Here is a 20,320-nt window from a genome sequence, read left to right as displayed (position 1 = left end):
TTTGAACAATATGCACGGCGCTGTTTGTTTTAAAACGGAAATCCGCCAAAGGTTAGGCTCGGTTGGGGGTAAGAAAATCGCGTTGGACCACTCGTGACGTCGAACGTCCGCTTTTTGTTTCGCATGTGTGTTTGTTTTCCTCCCGTCCAGAGTATATTATATAAATTTTGTTTGCCAATCGTAAAAGCTTTGGCCGGCGGTCCGCAAATATTTCACTTGATCTCCAAGAAGAATTCCGGAAATACCGAGCACATCAGCTCTCGAGTGGTCCCACTGTGTTTACTGTGAATATTCATACACGGCCTTTGGTCCGTTGCCAAAAGAGCTGTGGAAAATATTTTAAAAATCCCCCCCCTCCCCCCCCCCAAGAAAAACTCCCAACAAATTTAGGGTCACAAAGAGTGAGCGATATGTTTTGAATATTTAAGTGATTATTGACAAATTTCAAGCGTCAAGTTTGAACTCATTACTTTTGACTATGATATGATAATACAGGGTGATCTTTTTGTCGTAAGCCACTCTCAACGTCGTTCATAAGAAGTAATAAGAAATGTAACGCATACATTTCATTGACTTTTTTTAAATTAACCAAAAATGTACTCAAAATACAAAACCGATCGATAACCAGTTTTTTGGAGTTATTCGAGTTTAGGACAGGAAGAAAGGTCAGGTAGAGAGTATAGTATTATTTTTATCTGCGCGCACTTCCCAACCCGATTTTGCCTTCCGTTTTAAACTATTATGACTTTAACAATAATTGTACAAAACCGGTTATCAATCAGTCAAAATGTTTTGTAGATTATTGTCAATTAAAAAATTTAATGAAATATATGCGTTACTATTTAAGTTTCAAAAGTTGCTATCAAAATACAAAGTTGAAAGGTGATAAAACAAATTATTAAAATTGATATCACATTGTATAAATATAATATGAAAACAAAAAAAATGTAATTTCTCATTGAACCCTATGAGATATTGAGTGGTTCACAGTAAAATGATCTCACTGCATTATTGAACCATGAAATCTGAACTCTTTATGTTTCAACAAATACAAATTATGTAGGACTTGAATTAAAATCACAAACAAACATACAGGGTGTTCAAAAAATTCGAAAACGGGCAATTTTTAGAGCCGTTATTGATTTTTCTTCTTCAAATTTTGACTTTTTGATGTCGGCAGGTGTTATTTTAAGGCTTAAATCCAAAATCTTGTCTTAAGTAGTTTGCGCATGCGTGGTGTCGACTTTTAAAATTTAAACGGCAATCCCCACTTATTTTTTTTTTGATATTCTGTTAGATTATTAATATTTTTAAGAAAATTTGGTGAAATTTTGAATTTCTGCCAAGTAGTTTTCGTAGTGTTATCGCTCGAAAATGACAAATTTTGTCGATTTCACGCTTTTCGCGAGAGCCAAGCTCCCACTTCCAACATTATTAGGTTTAATAACATTATGTATTATAAACTATAGCATATTATTATTTAACATTAGTTCTTAAGTATTGTGTAAATTATGAAATTAATGCGATTTCTAAAAAAAATATTTAAAACAAAACCGTTTGTTTAAAACACTTCCGGACTGTGCTTTTTAGGCGCCACCGTGCGCCTACCCCGCTGTGCTGGTGTTCTTCGCCTTTTATTCGCAAAACGTCCGGATAATCGGTTTTAGCCCCTTTTTTTTGGGGACCTTTGGCGGAATAGGATTTACCTCCACCTCTCTGGCATTAACCGGTGTGATACGGCGGCCGTTGTTGCATATCATATTATTATAATACAGTCGACCGACGCCGGCGCTGCTCGGCCGGATGTACAGCGGGTCCTGGCTGTTGTTGGTTGCGCGCACCGCTGCCGGTCTCACACACCTCACGGCTATATTCTGCTGCTTCAGTCTGTTGTAGACAATGGTTACTGTCAGTTGTCCGTCGGCCTAGTCGTTGTTTGCATTGGAAGTCACGTGCTCCGACCGATTCGCGATACGCAATCCTTACCATACGACCACTAGTTCTGGTTATTTTTTTGGGAAAAAAAAAAAATCAGTTATTAATTTTCAAATCCGCTTTCCCCCCCAAAAAAAAAAAAAAAAACGTCCGTGCGTGAAGTTCCGTAGTACACCAGTTTGACGGCGGTATTATAAAAAAAACTTCCATAGTAACTTACAGCACTTACCATAATGGCCAAGCAACAGCGACGAAGTTTGGCCGCGCTAATCGGATTGGTCGTCTTGCAAGCGATCCTCTTCGCCTGTACAGGTATAATATTATATATTGTTATAAAATATATTACACATTTTAATAACCAACGATTAGGTATAATTATTCTACACGTTTTCCATTCAACACCCATTTTCACCAAAAAATAATATTACAGTTTTGTAGTTTTTCTTTTTGAAAATTGTTCTGCTTATGTTACCTTTACAATATGATAAAATTATTAAAACACAAGGTGACCCATCTGAGTGTTAAAAACATTTAGCAAAATATGTACCTGCAAGTATAGGGAAAAAACAAATTTTGAAAATGTTCAACTTAAAAAATAATTATAATCAAAACTGGCTTTCGACCAAAGTTGGTATTGCTCTGGAATAGATTACATTAAATTTAATATTGTCTATTTTTGTGAAACAACATTTGACTAAAATGTCTCCAAAAATAAAAACTACAAAATTGTAATTGTATTTTCTCGTGTCAAAACTGTTGTGTAAAAGTTTATAAAGAAAATTGCAAAAATTGCAAAAAATAACTCCTAAAAAAATTATTATTTATCACATTTTTCATTATTGCTTACATAATATTTATATCAGTGTGTTTGTTGATATTAACTGTGTGCATTGATTGATGATAGTTGTAAGGGTTGTGATTAATTTTTTTAACTGCTGTCCCAAATACTTCATTAATTTTGAATTTATCGATTTTTGGCTCTAGAACGTCTTAAACTTAAAAATTTGATAATATATTGTATAAAAGCTAATAATTATCCGTATGAAAAGTATTGGGGCAAAAAAACGGTAGTAATCTTTCAACTACTTGTCGATTTACACATAAAAAAATAACTGTGTTAACCAACGATAACATGTTTTACACCTTTCAAACTTAGGACGTCACATACTCGTATATGGAGTTTTTAGTTTTAAAAAGCTTTACCTGATTTTGTATGGCCAAATTAACTTAATGTATTTTTTGCAGTACTATAATAATTATACTACTATTATTATACTTACAAACACTGTAACAGTCAATTTATGGTTTAAAAAATATTAGTTTTTCATTAAAAATTCAATGGATCCGCGCCTTAATTATAATTATTATTATTATTAAAAAGTTCAAAAATACACAACAATAAATAATAGCTATACAGGTTGATCCATTTAACGCGAGACTCACATTTTAAGTTAATGTTATTTTACAGTATTAAACAATATTCAAATTTTTATACTTTTGGCAAATTGTTGAGATTTTTTTGATTTTTGAAACGTATAATTAGTAACGTATACAGTATTTAATTAACTTTTTACATTAAGAAGATCAAGCCGACATTTATGACTTATGGTCAGGTTTAAATAGTTTTTTTTTTAACTTTAACAGCTTGAAAAGTAATTATTTAAAAACTAATAAAAATTGTTGACAACTTGTTTTAATTTTAAAAAGTTAACTAACTATATAAGTAAAAACAGCTAGATAGAGCTCTGACAAATACTAAAGAAATTTAAATTTCTAGTAATTTCTTAATATTGTAAAATAATATATTGAACAAAAATGTATTTTTTCCTCCCCAAAGAGGTAGGCCCGTTTTTCACGGTTTCACAACTTCGTGTGTGTTTGGGTCAATATTTTTTTTTTTTTTTTGGATAGAATAACACTCAGTATACTTTTAAGAGCCATTGATTCCTGTCGGCAGTTAAATTTAATTACACGTTCAGGCTAAGTTGAAGTTACTAAAATATTTATTGTGCTTGACGTTAGTCCCGCCATACGGCTACGGTTGTCCATAAGCATTTGACTTACTTATTTGTATACTTACACTAAACTATAAATTATGTTGACTCATTTTTGTTGTTTTTCCATCGCCGACGCAATATTTACATTTTAAATACATTTTGCCCAATCGAATACAACAAACAATTATTTAAATAAACCAACCTTTTTTGGTCCGGCCACGAGGGCAAGATTTACACCGAGGCAGCCAGGGGGGAGATATAAATTTAGTCTGACATGGAGACAGTGTATAAAAAGGAACTAAACGTCAGTTAGTTTTAAAGCAGTGCCCGTCTGTGTATGTGTATACAAATCGATCATATGATATTGAGGAATTCCAGTCGAATGACTCCAATTGGAAATATTATTATAGGCATGAATGTATACTTTAATATAGCACACAGCCCACGCACGCGTGCACAATTTGTTGTTAAATCGACCAAAAAATGTTCACATAATATTATGAGAAATTTAATCTTCAAATCAAGTACTTTTAAAATAGTATGCTCCTTGTTGGACCGATTTGGACTCACTACTTTAAAAATCGGTCCGAATGTTTCATATCGAAAACGCTCACAGAAATATTGTCCGAACCACTTTGTTAACAGTCAACCATTATATAACTGCAATGGTTAAAAATCTTAAACACTTTTACTCATTTAGTTTTTTTTAGAGATTTTTGCTCTCTGTAAAAATGTCTAAAAAAATATTTGAAACGATCTTGATTCGTTTAAATTTTAAATTGTCTCAAGTTATGAAAACTAATGGGTTTTTGGGATTTTAGATTACTTTGAAAAAAACAAACTAACAACTTTTTCTATGAAAGTTATTTTGTTTGGACAACATTTTTTACACGTTTTGCCATTCATCTTAAAAATGGTTTGGACAATATAAATTATTTTTTGTTTATTAAGATTCAGTATTCCAGCTATCTTGACTTTACAAGAAGACTCATTTAACATTATTATAAAAAGATGTGGCAACTGCAAAATATAATTCAAGTTTTAACTTGGAAAATTATGACCTATTTTGTTGCTTAGTAAATGTATCTTTTAAATATGTCTCATACTTTGGTGTTGTATAAAAGAAAGTGTACCCTTTTCCACCCCTCCTCCAACTACTTTTCGGTCGACTTGTCACTTTTTTTCTTCTTCTCCAAATGAAAAAAAAAAAACCCTCCTGCGAGGTCTCTGGTCCTAATATTGTTTTCCGTACTATGCTGTCGCATCACCTGTTGCGTTTTCCTCATTTCGTTTTCGCTTTCATACATTGTTATGTAAAATATTTAATATCAACGGTGCATAAACAGCTGGGCACAGCTGCATGACTCGACACCTTGTATTGCCAGTGTCTAAAATAAACAAAACAGCATTTGTAAGTTACACTTATTAGTAGGTGTAAATGTACTTAGGCGAACAGTCCTAGACGCGTTTATTGTTGTTAGTCTTTTAAAACTTAATGTCGGAATTCAATAAGACATTCGATATTTTTTAATAAGCTGTACACTGTGACACTCCGAGGAAAATGAAAATGTATCAGTCATAAATTAATTTAGGGGGGGGGGAGGGAAAACGGTAATGTAGTCAGAACTCTGACTAGCTCACTCTTGACAATAACAGCATGTGTTAAGAGCGTGAACAAACTACTGTTATCCCGTTGATGGTGGAAATTGTATTTTGAAATAATCATCTTCACATTAATATCATACAAATATGTAGAGTTGTCTGAAAAGTTTAAATTCGTAGCTTCCATATTGTCGTCGACACGTTTACAGCGAGTTATTATTACACAGACATCTTTCACGTCGTATGACATGGCGAACGGTTGATTAATACTTTTGAAATGTGTATATACTATATAATACATAATATTATTACCGAGACGTTAAAAGAGAACCGTTTGTTTTACTCAAATTGCTGGGTCAAAGTTTAGTGGTCGACTACTATTATTTTAACACCTTTGAAAACGCACAAATATGAATTTAATGCTGTTAAGCTATAAAAAATTTATCATTTAAGGAAAGATAATATGCAAGTTTCACATATTGTCCAATGTTTAATTATAATAATAATAAATTAGAAATTAAGGGAAAAAAAAAAACTAAAAAATTATTAACAGTTAACTTAACAATAACTACAATATAACGTGTACAATGAAAATGTACAAATTATATCAAATTTCCCTATTGTTTTAATTTAACAGATTGTTAAAAAAAAAATAATAATAATATGTTGTTACCTCCCCCTCCTCGACATTTTACCTTTTTTTTTTTGTTAACACATTAACCCAAACTTGAAATTAAATTTAAATTAGTTTATTTCATAAGTTTCCCAATTTTACATTTATTTTTGAATTTGTCGATTGTGTTTTATGGCGCTTAAAATAGTATATTCCCAAAATATTGTACTTATTAGGATAAGGTTAGGTTAGGATAACTTTATCTATACTCAAAATATATACTGTACATACTATGTATATTATACTGAATTAGATAGAATTTATTACTTTAACATAAATAAAATAATATTTGTATATAATATAAATGTAAAACAAATAAAACAATACAACCATACTATATGTAACCTCACCTAAGCTAACCTAACATACTGTTACATAACATTTTCAGTAATAGCAGCAAGGAAATAAACCGTTTTCGATCGGTTGAAACACATTTAATTTCTGTTCCACCACCTTGTTCATATTTTATTTAGGAAAAACAGCAAGTCTGCCGGTTGTATATGTCTAAAAATTTGAAGAAAAAAAAAATGTTTTTAATGCAAAGAGAAAATGTGTTTTTATGTTCAGCATAATATTTAATCGGAACGTTTGTGTTTAGCAGAAAACAATTTTTTGCGTTTTCCCAATATTTTTTTATTTTTTTTACTCACATTCTCTTTGTGGAATAAACGTTTCAATTGATCTCTGTGTAAACGAACATTTTCCTCGTTTAAATAACATTATTTTTTAACGCTACTGTGCCCGCCACTGTGAAAACATTATAATATAGTGCCAATTATAATGCCCGTCAAATGCACACGTTCTCGAAACCCATAAGAATATTCTGAAAATTACTTCTCGGTCGTGTGTAAGAACTTATGTACAGCGTTTGTCGTCGTCGACAATAATTATTTGGCGAACATATTCAAACATTTTTCCCGGCTAATTATATACATTCGGCGAAATGTCTATGCGAATGAAACGATTTCGATTAAAACGCGATTCGCAAAGCCGCCTGTGTTCACACATCCAGTTGGGACGTGATGACCTATATTGTCGGCGATCACTTGATCCTGACAAGATCAAGTGGATAGACAGCTGAGACGACCACCCCAAAGGAGCTCTCCATCTGTTACTCTGAGGAGCCGTAGTGAAATTTGTGTGTCGCATTCGCCACAGACGACGGCGTGGGTCATCCTATATGTATATATACATATTTTTTTGTCTATCCAATTTTTTTTTTCTGGACGCTCTGCCGTCGGTATCTATTTATAGGATCGTTCATCACGGTCCACTGTGGTGCAGTAAAAACGGCCAGATGCTGTCGTTTTTTTTTTTTACAGGAACCATCACCTACTGCGAACAATCTCGGTCATAACTCCACGGAAAAAGTTTTAAGAAATTGTTTTTTTTTTTTTTTATCGTAATAATTATCACATATTTATAATATGCAGTGTCCTGTTATGGCGCAATAATTATTGTACCATCAGCCGAGACCAGCTATACATGTTACGACGTGCTGCTGCTACTAATACATCCGTCCGAATGATCATCACAAAACGTTAAATGATCGTTGCCAAAATAATGATTATATTTAGTGTCGAGTGACGGCGAGTCCAATCGCGTTTCAATATTATTATTTTTCATATAGTTTACCAACTACTTAAAAAAAAAAACAACACTGAAATTGCTAATTTTTTTAGGCCAAAAAAAACGTTTTGCGAATATAATATACGTTTATTTTTTTAAATAATATAGTTTGTTTACATATATATAAAAAAAATATTATCCTACATATTTATGTAGCGTTTTGCCGAAAGGCTGGAAAGTCATAGTAGCAGCTGTGTCATTTTGTCAAAAAAAAAACTAATACTACACCAACACATTTTGATCGTCCCACGAAAACATAGGGTGCGTTTTGGCTGTGTCATTTTTTTTATTTTTACACCCTTTCACAGCCATTCAGACTAATGACAAATTATGATCGTTTTGTATACATCATGTACTGCAGCTGTACATTATAACAATATTTTGTTGTTTACCAACAAAAGCGATAGTGTTATTAAAAAAAAAATATATATATGTTTACCTATTTAACTAATTTAAACATTTCAAGCGCTCGACTACAACAAAAATTCCATGAAGTTATTTTCTTTTCAGAGCTGTGCATCATAATTTATAATCATCTAGATAACATGTAATTCAAGTAAAAAATTTTCAAATAACTTTATTAAAAACATTACAAAAATAATTTTTTAAATACATTTTTATTCGAATAATTCCAAACATATTCTGTAAATAGTTTCAAGCATGGGCAGACATGTGGGGGGGGGGATGTTTGGAATTCTTGAATTCTTAAGAAAACCTTAAAACTTGAAATTGGTACTACATTTTTTTTTTATTTCTACAAGTCTATCAGGAAAATATAAATGTAGGTATTTTAAAAAGCACTTATTTTAGGTTTTAAGGTTTTCAGTATCCCAACACTATTTTTTATATATTATATAATATATACTAAATTTACATAAACAGGAAAGTGTTTTATTCTTTTGAATTGTAAACAAATTAATGTAATAAATTTTCATTAAAATAACTTTCAAATTAATAATTCGAATAATTTTTTTATTCGAAGAAATTGTAAAAAAATTACTCTAATAAATTGTTAAATAGTTATTCGAATAAGAATTTTCACAACTCTGTTTGTTTTATACCGAAAATAGTTGATATATTTTTTAATTCTTTATAATATTTTAGTATGAAAATGCAAAAAAAAAAAAAAATGCCCAACTCTGCCTGTGACCACGATTGGGTTTTTTGATTATTAAGTCGACGAAGATGATATTGTTGATAAAATATAAAAACTATTGATGTGTCGGTTAGATGTAGTTTCACACTTACATTACAACATTTCCATTTCAGTAAGTTCCGTTTCTATTTTGTACCTCTTATCGAATTGAACGAAACAAACACATTGTCTAACAACGTCGATCGATTTTTTTTGTGGTAGAAAAAAATAAATGTATTTGAAAATATGTTTTTGTTTTTCTTCAACGTTGATCATGTGTAGCCACGGCAACGGTATCCGTTAATATTTTAGAGGATGTTTCTTCCGCCATTTGCCGAGCTGATAATCTGTAGGTAACAGCAGACAAATGTTTTCCATAATATTGTTATGTTCGGTTGCCACAGACAAAATATATATATATATATATTGGTACAGACGCGTTACTCTCAAAAAACTGGTGCAGTTTATTTTATGTGTTTTTCCAAGTTTCCAACTTGATGGCAGTTCAGAGAAAATCCGCACAATGTAACAATAAACAAGTAATAACTGTTTTCTCGTTACGAAATTCTCGGCTTGCTTGGCGCGACGTTTGCCAACAATGTGGCGCGCTGTCATTAAAATGGTGAACAAAATATAATATAGGAACGCAAAAGTATAAAGTATATATTTTTTTCTCCTCCTCGAAAGATGGCCGCATTGTGTACTTGCCACTACGCACGAGTAAAACTTTTCTCGTTACTTGTTACATTTTGCTCCCACTGATAGAAGTAAGAACACAACGCACACTTATGCCGCCAACTGAAAACGCGCCCCATTTAATTCTATTCGACATAGAGGCCGTTTGTGTTGTCCAAATTGAACTTTGAGTGCCGTTAAATGCTGCTCCGACTATAACAAATAACAAATTTAAAAAAATAAAGTCATCGCAAATAGTTTATTTTTTTTAATTTCTTTGAAAAAACTTGTTGAAATATTAATATTATCATTTAACATTTGTCTAGACCGGCGTCATAGATCATTTTTGTCTTGCTGAATGGAACAAAAAAACGTTTATTCAGATGAACCGAGCTCTAGGAGTCCGAATTTCAGCAGCCTAAAAGTCCTAAAACTACTCATAAAAATTTAGAATATAACAAATATCGCTACCCCTCTAGGAGAGGGGATGAAATTCGGGTTTAAGGCTACAATACATAAGTCAACGTGGCTAATGTTGCCCAAAAGGGGGCAAAGCACGTTAAACAAATGACTATTTGATTAATTGATGACATTGTCTAAATATTTTATTAAAACCTTTTTTTATTCTTAATTACTGTTGCCAATACGAAACTCCTTGAAAACACACTGCTCGCTTAAGATGAAGATTTTTATTTTTTCCAAAAAAAAATTATCTTAATATAAGTTTTCAATCGAGACAATGCCCAACACTGCGACATTGTGGGGAACTATTAATAGTGCTCGACCTGTGGAAACTTGCCTATGCAAACGTTTACTCACCGCGTGTGTGTGTGTGTGTGTACACATAGCGATATTGGTCGGGTTCATAAAAGATGTGGACACGACCTGTGCCGGGTAAAAACAGTACGGCTATGCAGTGTGCACACACAAAAGCATATGGTCCGTGTGCGATAAATAACCGAAATTGAAGGGGACGGCATCGGACCGAGACCGGGCACAGCAGTCGGACAGGACGGTTACAGCGCGGTTCACAATGCGGGCAGCACACTATAATGATAATAATAATAATAATAATAATACTTACCGTACACTTACTTAAACGATCCAGTTTTCCATAAAATAATGAAAAAAAAAAAATAATAATAGTAATAATAATAACGAGTACAGGCCAAACCGCATGCGCAGTAAGAAAGTATCCGGTCAGAGTGGTTTACAGATACAAAACATACAAATAAAAGTGCTTTTATAGACATTTGTATGTTCTACATTATGTATGTGCACTGTAATCGTACCCGATGACAATTAGTGTGTGCTTAAAAATTAATGTTTAGTATCGGGGTGAACAGCGGGCTTAGAGTTACCCGTGTTTATTGTGATATTAACAATAAAATGAAAATATTTTCATCACCTGTTGATTCACTCACGCATAGCAGCCTGGAAATCGACTACGGTCACTAAGTGTAATTTACCTCTTTTTTTTTGGGGGGGGGGGATTTCCTTAACAAAAAAAAACCGAATTTACTCAATTAAGAATATCCACACTTCACGCAGACACATCAACACATGGATATGTCCTAATATCTGCATGAAGTGTTGATACTCTTGACTTTATTTTCAAGATGACCTTCCATAGTCCATATATATTATCTCTAATCATGATAATGATGTGTCAGCACTGTGACACTAAACGGCGAAGGACAAATTTTCATTAGACATACTCATGTCAAAATAAAAAAAAAGAACATTGAATATAGATATCTGAGAAAATTATATATGTTATGGTTCGGTTTTAGATCTGACTTCTGTCTAATTTTCAAATCCCAATCCCTAATACTTTGTTTGAAAAAGTGAAATAAAGAAAAAGTGTCTATTTCTATTATTTTCTATATTTTCTAGGGGAAAGGGCTTATGATATTTGTTTAGTTTGTTTAACGATAGTGCTATACTTAAAAAGTATTTCATACAAGTTTGGAACTAATTCTAATACTTTTCCAACTTTTTAGAGAGCGCCATAATTTTAAGTTGAAAAATTTGTTGAATTTTTTTTTTCGATTTTGAAAGAAAAGGGATGAATTTTTTTTAATTTTTTGGTCCAATAATTTATCTTTCAGGTACAATTTCTGATCTATAAAGGTTCTACACAAAGAAATCAAAGAGGTGTCTTTTTTAAACCGCTCAACCGATTTCATCTTGTAGCAAATCTATAGATCAGAATCCGTACGTGAAAGTAGAATTGTGAAAATATTCTTATTCAAATAATTATTTTTGAAACTTTTACTTGAATAATAATTGTTATCTAGATGATCTAGAAGATAATACATTATTCGAATGACGCACAACTCTACCTAAAAGGCACATTATTCGGCAAAATCGATAAAAACATCCAAAAAAATGTACATATTTTCCAACTTAAAATAACGGCACTCTATAATTTATTATAATAGTTGAAATAGTTTTTAAATTTGTATGATAAATAGTCTTCGAACCTATTGTTATCTTCCATTGTAATTGGCACCACTTTGTGACCCACAGTTGTCGGAAAAGTAAATTTAACTTAACCTTACTATTACCTTTTATATTTTAAGCTAAAAATCCTGTTTTTTAACTTGGTTTAATTTGACTCGAATGTTTTTAGAGTAGCTGATTTAAAAAATTACTTAGCTGTGAGGCAAACGATTGTTTGCGGTGTTATATCACACAATATTATAATACTAGTCACCAATAATATTATTATACTGGTAGAGTTTATGGTTACACTTTGAAAATATAATATCACATAATTCATTTAGAAAACTGTAATTTAAACGACCTGCATCAACTTCGGATAGCCAATATCCATCTCAGCAATATAATAATATAGGCGATTGCCATTGTTAGGACGTCACGATGATGTATGGATTTTTTTTAACGGTATTTAATTTATACAGGTAATTCAAGAGTGAGGGATACATAAATTATAACGTGAATTCATCCACTGTATAACAATGATAAAGCTCGTTCCCGGATGGGTGATCGCCGCCATGCCTTCCAACCTAATTAAGCCTTCGAACACATCGTTATGTTTGTAGAGACGTAATAGCGTATAATGTTGAAATATTAAAAAAAAAAAAAAGAAGATAATATAACAAAATAATATACCAATCTGTAACAATAACAGCTGCTGTAACCAACATTTATAACATCTAACGAGCATTGTTCATTGTTTATGCTGAACAATTCTAAATAAAGTTAAAAGCGTTTTATAGTAAAACGTGTAAATTGTATTATATATTTTTTTAAATTTTTCGTAATGTTAATATCACTTCATATAGACCTTTGATGGGATCCCCCCCCATTATGTTTGAGCAGTTGAACCTTTCGGGTCTGTACCATTTTGAACTGACCGGAAGGAGTGTGCCGTGGCCGGAAGACGAAGGGAGAAGATAACGTAATAAGAATAATATTATCCTTAAAATTTTTTTGTGTTTTTCATTACAAGAAAATACCGGCACAAGGCGAAACCATATGCTCATGTGCGTGACAAGCAGAGCACACACGCGCATATTGTTTTGGCCGTCGTTACCAAGTGCACTTACCGGTGGTATAATAATATTGTAATACAACAATATATGTATAAATTGTATTGTTATTATCATTATATACTAGTCGTTGTTATTATTTTCGCGGTTTGATGACGAGCAGCCGGGGCGGAACGCGCGCCACCGACGACCGGAACGGTGGAGTCGACCGACGCCGCGGCGATGCCCTTCGTTGCAGAACCGTGTACAACGCATAAGTATATACAATATTTTAAAAAATAAATATATATATACATTACAATGGTCTTAAGACCCGGCGAGATGTGTGCGACATGTGACGGCGACCGCCGGGCCAGCGGACCGGGTCGTCGCGCTTCCGGGGCACAGGGTATAGAATATACAAGGCAATAGGATGAGCAGCGCGAGCCGTCGAGGGCAGGTGCTCTACCAAGTCGGCATAGGTACGTGCCACAGCCAAGTACTGAACACGGTAATAACAATAATTATCGTCGCCGTTTACCGTGTAGACAACTGCCCGAACAGCTACATCGTGTTGGAACACCCGATAGGTACCTACTTACTTGAACAACCACCGTGGTTTTTGTTAGAATCTCAAATCTTGAACGGTTCAAAGTTATTGACCCGATGAAAACGATAAATCACGGAAATAGCAATTTACTGCGCATCGGAATCTAGTTTACCAAAAAAAGTTTACCAGAGAATTTTGAAAATTACCAGACATTCTTGAAGATTAACAAAGAGTTCTGAAAATTGCTGATTGCTTACCAAAGATTACCAGAGATTGGTTTGTAAATTTGGTGATTTACCAAATCTGAAGTTTTCTGTCCGAGTCATATCCTCCTGGTGAAATCATAACATCTTTCAGAAGTAAAACTGTATTAGAAACCGTCTACGCCAGAATCCAGATTACTGAAAATGTTTAAAAATTATCAGAGAAATGTTTAGATTACTTCATTAAAATCATCAGAGATTTCCAAAGGTTACCGGAAAATTCTATAGAATACTTACAATTAGACTTACACGAATAATATACTTACAAACAATTTCTAACTGAAGATGAGCAGAGTGGTGTTTGTGGTGTTTTACCCTCTGCCTTTTTCCGTTCAAGTCATATCCACCCTCCTATTTGGACCATAGTAAAAATTTGCTGTCTTCTGTAAATTTCTGATTTCACGCACTATCGGCATTGTCTATCTATTAGCCATTTATAATTACCTTTTTTACTTCGTTACCATCATACTTGGAACAAACACCTCCACTCGGTTTTTCCATCATCGTTTTTATACTCACACTCAATATATGACTTCTCTTGGAATCATTTTTACAACATAATTCAACGATCAATTAAATAGGTTAGTTTGTGTGGGTTTTTGTGCAGTTACACCACTTCAACCTACACCAGGAAAGAAATACCGACAAAATTGTATTGGCGATAAAGACCTAAATTTGGATCCATTGATCTTTTACCGTGGTTACCCTAGTGACTACCCTGAAAAATTAGGTCATTTCAACAGCTCATTCTGACTTCTGAGAACACCGCGGGCCACGGAATACGTTCCGTTATTTGGATGCATATTTTCTTAAGATTTCCATCCCTCAACACCGATTCTCCTGAGCTTTGGAGTCCGGGAAAAATCCCTAGGGGCGAAAACATAACTGTCATTTCCAATATACTTCTCTGGTTAGGTTGTGGAGTTGAACGTATACATTATAAATGTACTGGAAACAAATTATTTGGTAAACAAAATGTACTTGTTAAACCTTCGGTTCTGGGAATACCGTATACAGCAATAATATTATTCAACCGTAGTTCGGGCAAAGTGGTACGTGCTGCTGACTGCGTACATAATATATTTTAATGAATTTAGCCGACGGCCGTTCGAGTTTTAATTGCTAACAGTGTTAAATGATTCGAAAATAGATTTACAGTCTGTTCTACATTACTTACATCAACTGTGGTTTGATTTTAAATTATTTTACCGATATAATACCAGATTCTTTCTAGAGCATTCGGTAAATGTAGGTCTGCAAATTGCTTCAATGTGGGAATGAAAGTCAAGTTCAGGATTAAAAATAATACCTAAGTCATTCTTACTAGTTACTACATCAATACTTGAAACGTTAATAAAGGACGTGTAGTTAATAGTAAATCTGCTCTTAGTTAAATATGTAGATTGGCATTACCCTACATTGAAATTCAACCCTATAGAGTTAAACCACGAGACAAGTACATCTAACCACTTCTGGAGGTTTGCACAATCAGTTATACCGAAACTATTTTGCCGAAAAGCTTTAAATCGTGTTTAAATATAAGGAAGTTACAGTTTGAGATAACCGACTTTAGTCCATTAACCAATAAAGAAAACAGTAGCGGGCTTAAGTACCTTCCTCGAGGAACACTTGAGGGAACACTGACAAAAACAGATTCGCATCCAAAGACTTTAACCAATTGGACTCTACCAGATAAGTACGGTTTAAACCAGGATAACATAGCCTCCCCGAATCCAGCTCTTCAGAGAACCTCAATAAGGATATTATAGTCACCCGGTCGAATTCTTTGGCAAATTTAAGCACACTATAGCTTTTACAATTTTACAATTTATCTTAGAAACGGTTTGGAAAATTTTAAACATTATTTTTATTTTTGTTATTAGCTTTCATTATCCACTCTATTATACTCGAAATATTTGCACGAAGACTCATTTATGATTTTTGAAGACTTGGTGGTCACCCATTCGGGTACAAGTAACGGCCATGTAAATCCCACAATGTCAGCTTTATTAGATTTTTCAAAGTCTTAAATGCGCCTCGGCTCACTCTGTGCATCCGAATATAGTTATCTGTGAACACTTCCTGCTTGCTTACTTACTACTCCTACTCACTTCCGTATAATACTTTCTTACTGTGCCGGTTTATACTGTGCTTGGGTTGGTCTGTACCGATTTAGGTCTACTATTTACTCAGATTTGCGTCGAAGCGTTTATTTAAAAGTGACTTTATTACTTTCGGTTATAATTAATTCCTGTGACCTACCCGACCCGCCTGTACTGGCTTTTTAAATTGTGCTGTTTACACGCCGTTCCCGGCAGTTGCTTTTGATCCTGGATTTCCAGGGTTGTCGGCGGAGGAGCAAAGGCGTTCCCCGAAGGCTTAGCGTAGTGTACAGCGCGAACAAAGCATACCTGCAAAACGGCAGAGAGTGTGGACGAATAGCCCGAGAACGACGGCTCTTACTGGCGCGTTTCGACCTTTGACGGTATCGAATGTATATTTATTATACATATAGAAATATAACGCGGTGCTAGGAAAGCCTGTCCGAAATCCGACCCACGTCGAAAGGCGTCAAAAGAACGTAATTTCAAGTGACGCCGGCACATCTCGACGGAGAAAATAACAACGGTATTAAATTATGTATAAACCGGCACGTCGTTAACATAATGCAATACCGTTGATTGTGGACAACTCACGGGGTAAACCCGAGCTGGCAATGGGGTAAGGTAGGGTGGTTAAAACGGTTGGCGTTATATAACTGTGTCGAATTAAAAGGCGTTTTGGACGCACGTCAAAAATATGGTTCAGACGTTTTTTAGCGCTCTTCAAATCCGTCAAAGCGCACCGACCAACGATATGACGTGATCTAAGTGGTCTAACTAAAAGAAAAATTATTTATTACATTGAGAATTTTTACCGTCGTTTTTCACCTGCCGTTTGTTTGTAAAAAAAAACGTTGCAAACTTTTTTTTTCCACGTTCAATACAACGCTCGAAAAACGTTTTGAAAGTCAAACGGAATCGAGTTTTACGGACAAGACAGCCGGAAATAACATTGTTAAAAAATAAATTACCAAAAAAAAAAAAAATACCTAATTATTTTCCCCGCTCCACCGAAAAACATTAAATCGTGGATATGTTATCTCTTATCGCTTTTCTCTGAAACTTTATCACCTATTTCTTGTCTTATTCCTCTTATCACTTACCTCATATCGTTTATCTCTTATCTCTGAATTTTTATCACTTATATCTTATCACTCATCTCTTGTGTCTTTGCCTTATCACTTATATGTTATCTATTCACACTTATCCCCTTCTCTTATCACTTATCTCTTTCTCTTATATCTATTCTCTCATCACATAATATCTCATATCTCTTACCATTTACCACTAATATCTTATCATATTTTTTTCTTATCTCCAACTGAAAGTGAAATGTTTTAACGAGAAAATGATGACACGAAATTTCTTGTAAAAAATATAATGGAGACGCACCGCTCCGGTGGAGGTCACAGGTCCACATAGAAAATATTGTAACAACCTTTTTTTTTAATACTCAAATAAACGGTATGATGTGAATTTGGGGACGGTACAAGTATAAATATCGACAAAAGCTTTGTAATGACAAACAGTGTGCTTGAAATTGTAATCTTAGGGTTAATCGACTGTCTGTAAGAATTTAATGCTGTTTTACTGAAAATGTTGACCGGTCAATAACCAGTAATTGAATATATTATACTCTTAAAGTCATTTAAGTTTAAAGATTAGGAGCAGCGGAAGGGTAGTGGGCAGTATTATTTTTATTGGCATGCATTGCTCAGCTACAACCTAACTTTTAAATTGAATTCTATCCGAAAGGAAGGTTTTTGAACAAAGCAGTTGGACGGTTAACAAGATATCGTCCAGACACAAAAAAATAGAAATAAATAAATATAAACATATCAATGTAAAAACAATACCTTCTTAGCTCTGGGTCTTAGCAAAAGAAAAAACAGTGTTTGCCGATAACGGTATTACCTTGAATGGTAATGACGAGAGTAAGAAGGGACGTGACTTTTATTTATTACATTTTATAAGAGAGACATTAGGAAAGTGTTTCTACTGTGAGATGTTCATATCATATTGGATAAAACCAACAAAGATAGACAGACATTTTATATCATCGGGAACGGCTTTACGATAGAAAACACGGTTTATGAAAAATTGTGTTTATTTTTTACCCTTTTGGTTCTCACCATTTCGGTTAATAAACATCCAGTTCGTTAATTGCATGCGACTTGATTGGGTGACCAGCCTATTAGCGTTGTTGACATTACTGTTATTGTTGTACACTACCAATGTAGTTATTTGTAACAGGCAGCTGTGGTTTTTGTGCGTGAAAGTTATCACCCATTGTCATTTATTATTATTCAATCATTTTTCACAAATTTGTTCGTTAAACATTTAAAAAAATGTCTTATTTTTTATTTATTGATTACAACATGTAAATTTGAAATGATCTTTGGCAATATATTAAAATGTGTTAACAGCAAACTGTTATTCGACTTTAAAGTTAATCTATTATTCATTTTTTTATTCAAAGTTCGTTTTGTTTAGAAAAATCGAACAGCCAATAATATTTATGTTTAACCTCCGAACGATACAAACTAAAAGAAAAGAGGGATGGAGGGAGAGATGGATGGGGAGAGTAGGTAATTAACCAGGTATTTTTTTTAATTAGAAATTTGGTTTGCCAATTTATGAGAAGATACCGTTATTTTTAGCATTGTCAGTTGCAAAAGCAATAAAGCTAATTGATAATAATTAAAATTCTCCACTGGTGCACGACAGAACATAATGTAATGACGGAAAAAATTGTTATATTATTAGACCCACGTGGTAATGGCGACCGTTTTATAACAATAATTTAAATATAATAAGTGAAATGTGTGAAAATAATAATACGATACCTACCGCAGGTATGATAATAATGGACATTTAATACTGTTAAAGTACACAATCGCCGACGAAATTAATACACACAACAATGCAATATTTACAATAATTCAAAGCTGGTTTCGTCGTGCAAGGATTAATTTTCCTTTTTGAAATTGCGAGTATCAAAATAAAAAAACATGTAACAAATACCATTGTTGTGGATTTAATTTGTGCGCTCACATATTATTCTCCACAAGAATCTTATTCAATTTTAGAATCTGCTCCTGCAAAATTAAATCCTACCGTTATTAAATTAATGAGTGTATTCATCGCGTTCAATTCTTATAAATTATATATACAAAGGTGCACAATGATCTTTGTTAAACATCCTAAATGGTGTCAGGTAAAATGAATTCTTATTCAAAGAACGTCTTGGTTATATTTTGCCATAACCACGAGCTTGTTTGCATATTTTAATAAGCTCTGTGTTTTATTCTGTGTTAATCGACATAAATTATCTCAAAGCCGAGTCGGATGTTGTTTTAATAATTCCCAACACATAATCAATATGTATCAAGTTACGTTTAATATATTAAGTGGTTTATTATTATTTGGTTGTAGATAAATTCAAATTTATTAGTTATTATCGTTGAAAAATTATCAATATCATTTGTTTAACATAATTATTTAGGTATTAAATTTACTATTTCCGTTGCATTTGTGTTTTAATAATAGACCAATGTAAATCAAAGGGTGAACCACTCTTGGAAATCCGTGTAAAAATTATTTAATTGTGGTTTTTCCCCTGGTTTAAATTATATAGTTAAGAAAAAATGATTCGTATTCAAAAAATATATATATTACCTTAAAAGACGTTTTTAATTGGAAACAAATAAAAATTTACTTTTTATTGTTGTTGAAAAGTACTGGAGTAGAATATTTGAACAACAATATTTGAACTATAAACAATAAATCCAAAATTTTGACTACATTATTGCTATAAATTAAGTAATTGGACAAATGAAAATCTATCTATTATGTGCGCTAATAAATACAATTAATTACATTTGATCGGCTCGTTCGATATTTACCCAATTCTGTGTAATTTAGTATTCGCTATTTTTGGCTATTTGGCAAAGAAAAAAAAATTCAACCATTTCAAAACTGTTCGAGTATATTTTTCTAAGCAAAGAGAGAGGGGGGGGGGGTAGTTCAATGAGTAGACGAACCACATATTACACAAAACTAATTTGTACGGCCGCATGTCCGTCCAATCGACCGAATAAGCTTTTGATGTCGGTTTGCGGCAATCACCGTGTAAAACAGTACTCAATGAAAACGATTACACGAGTTTTGTTTGTTTAGTATTTTTTTTTTTTTTTTTTGTCTGTGTTTTTTTAATAAAAGTGCAACTTTGGCCGGATAGACTTTGCGGTTTGGCGGAGATT

The 20,320-nt window shown here is 33.1% G+C and overlaps 1 protein-coding gene across 1 annotated transcript in view; it reads left to right on the top strand.

The window, feature by feature from the left end:
* The first annotated feature begins 1,854 nt into the window (after positions 1 to 1,854).
* The window catches only part of LOC126837502 (uncharacterized), a 44,066-nt gene continuing 25,600 nt past the window's right edge, over positions 1,855 to 20,320 (top strand). Inside the window, exon 1 of the mRNA XM_050571420.1 lies at positions 1,855 to 2,247. Within this exon, the coding sequence (XP_050427377.1) occupies positions 2,169 to 2,247 (79 nt within the window). The 5' untranslated portion in view covers positions 1,855 to 2,168. The remainder of the gene's footprint in view (positions 2,248 to 20,320) is intronic.

Source organism: Adelges cooleyi, unplaced genomic scaffold (genome assembly GCF_023614345.1).
Source record: "Adelges cooleyi isolate 19-005CV unplaced genomic scaffold, UGA_ACOO_1.1 ACOO_flye_CR_arks_rails_tigmint_CR_PRNA_25, whole genome shotgun sequence".
Classification (NCBI taxonomy): Eukaryota; Metazoa; Arthropoda; class Insecta; order Hemiptera; family Adelgidae; genus Adelges; species Adelges cooleyi.
The sequence above is the reverse complement of the archived record's forward strand: the minus strand, read 5'-3'. Positions and strand labels throughout refer to the sequence as shown.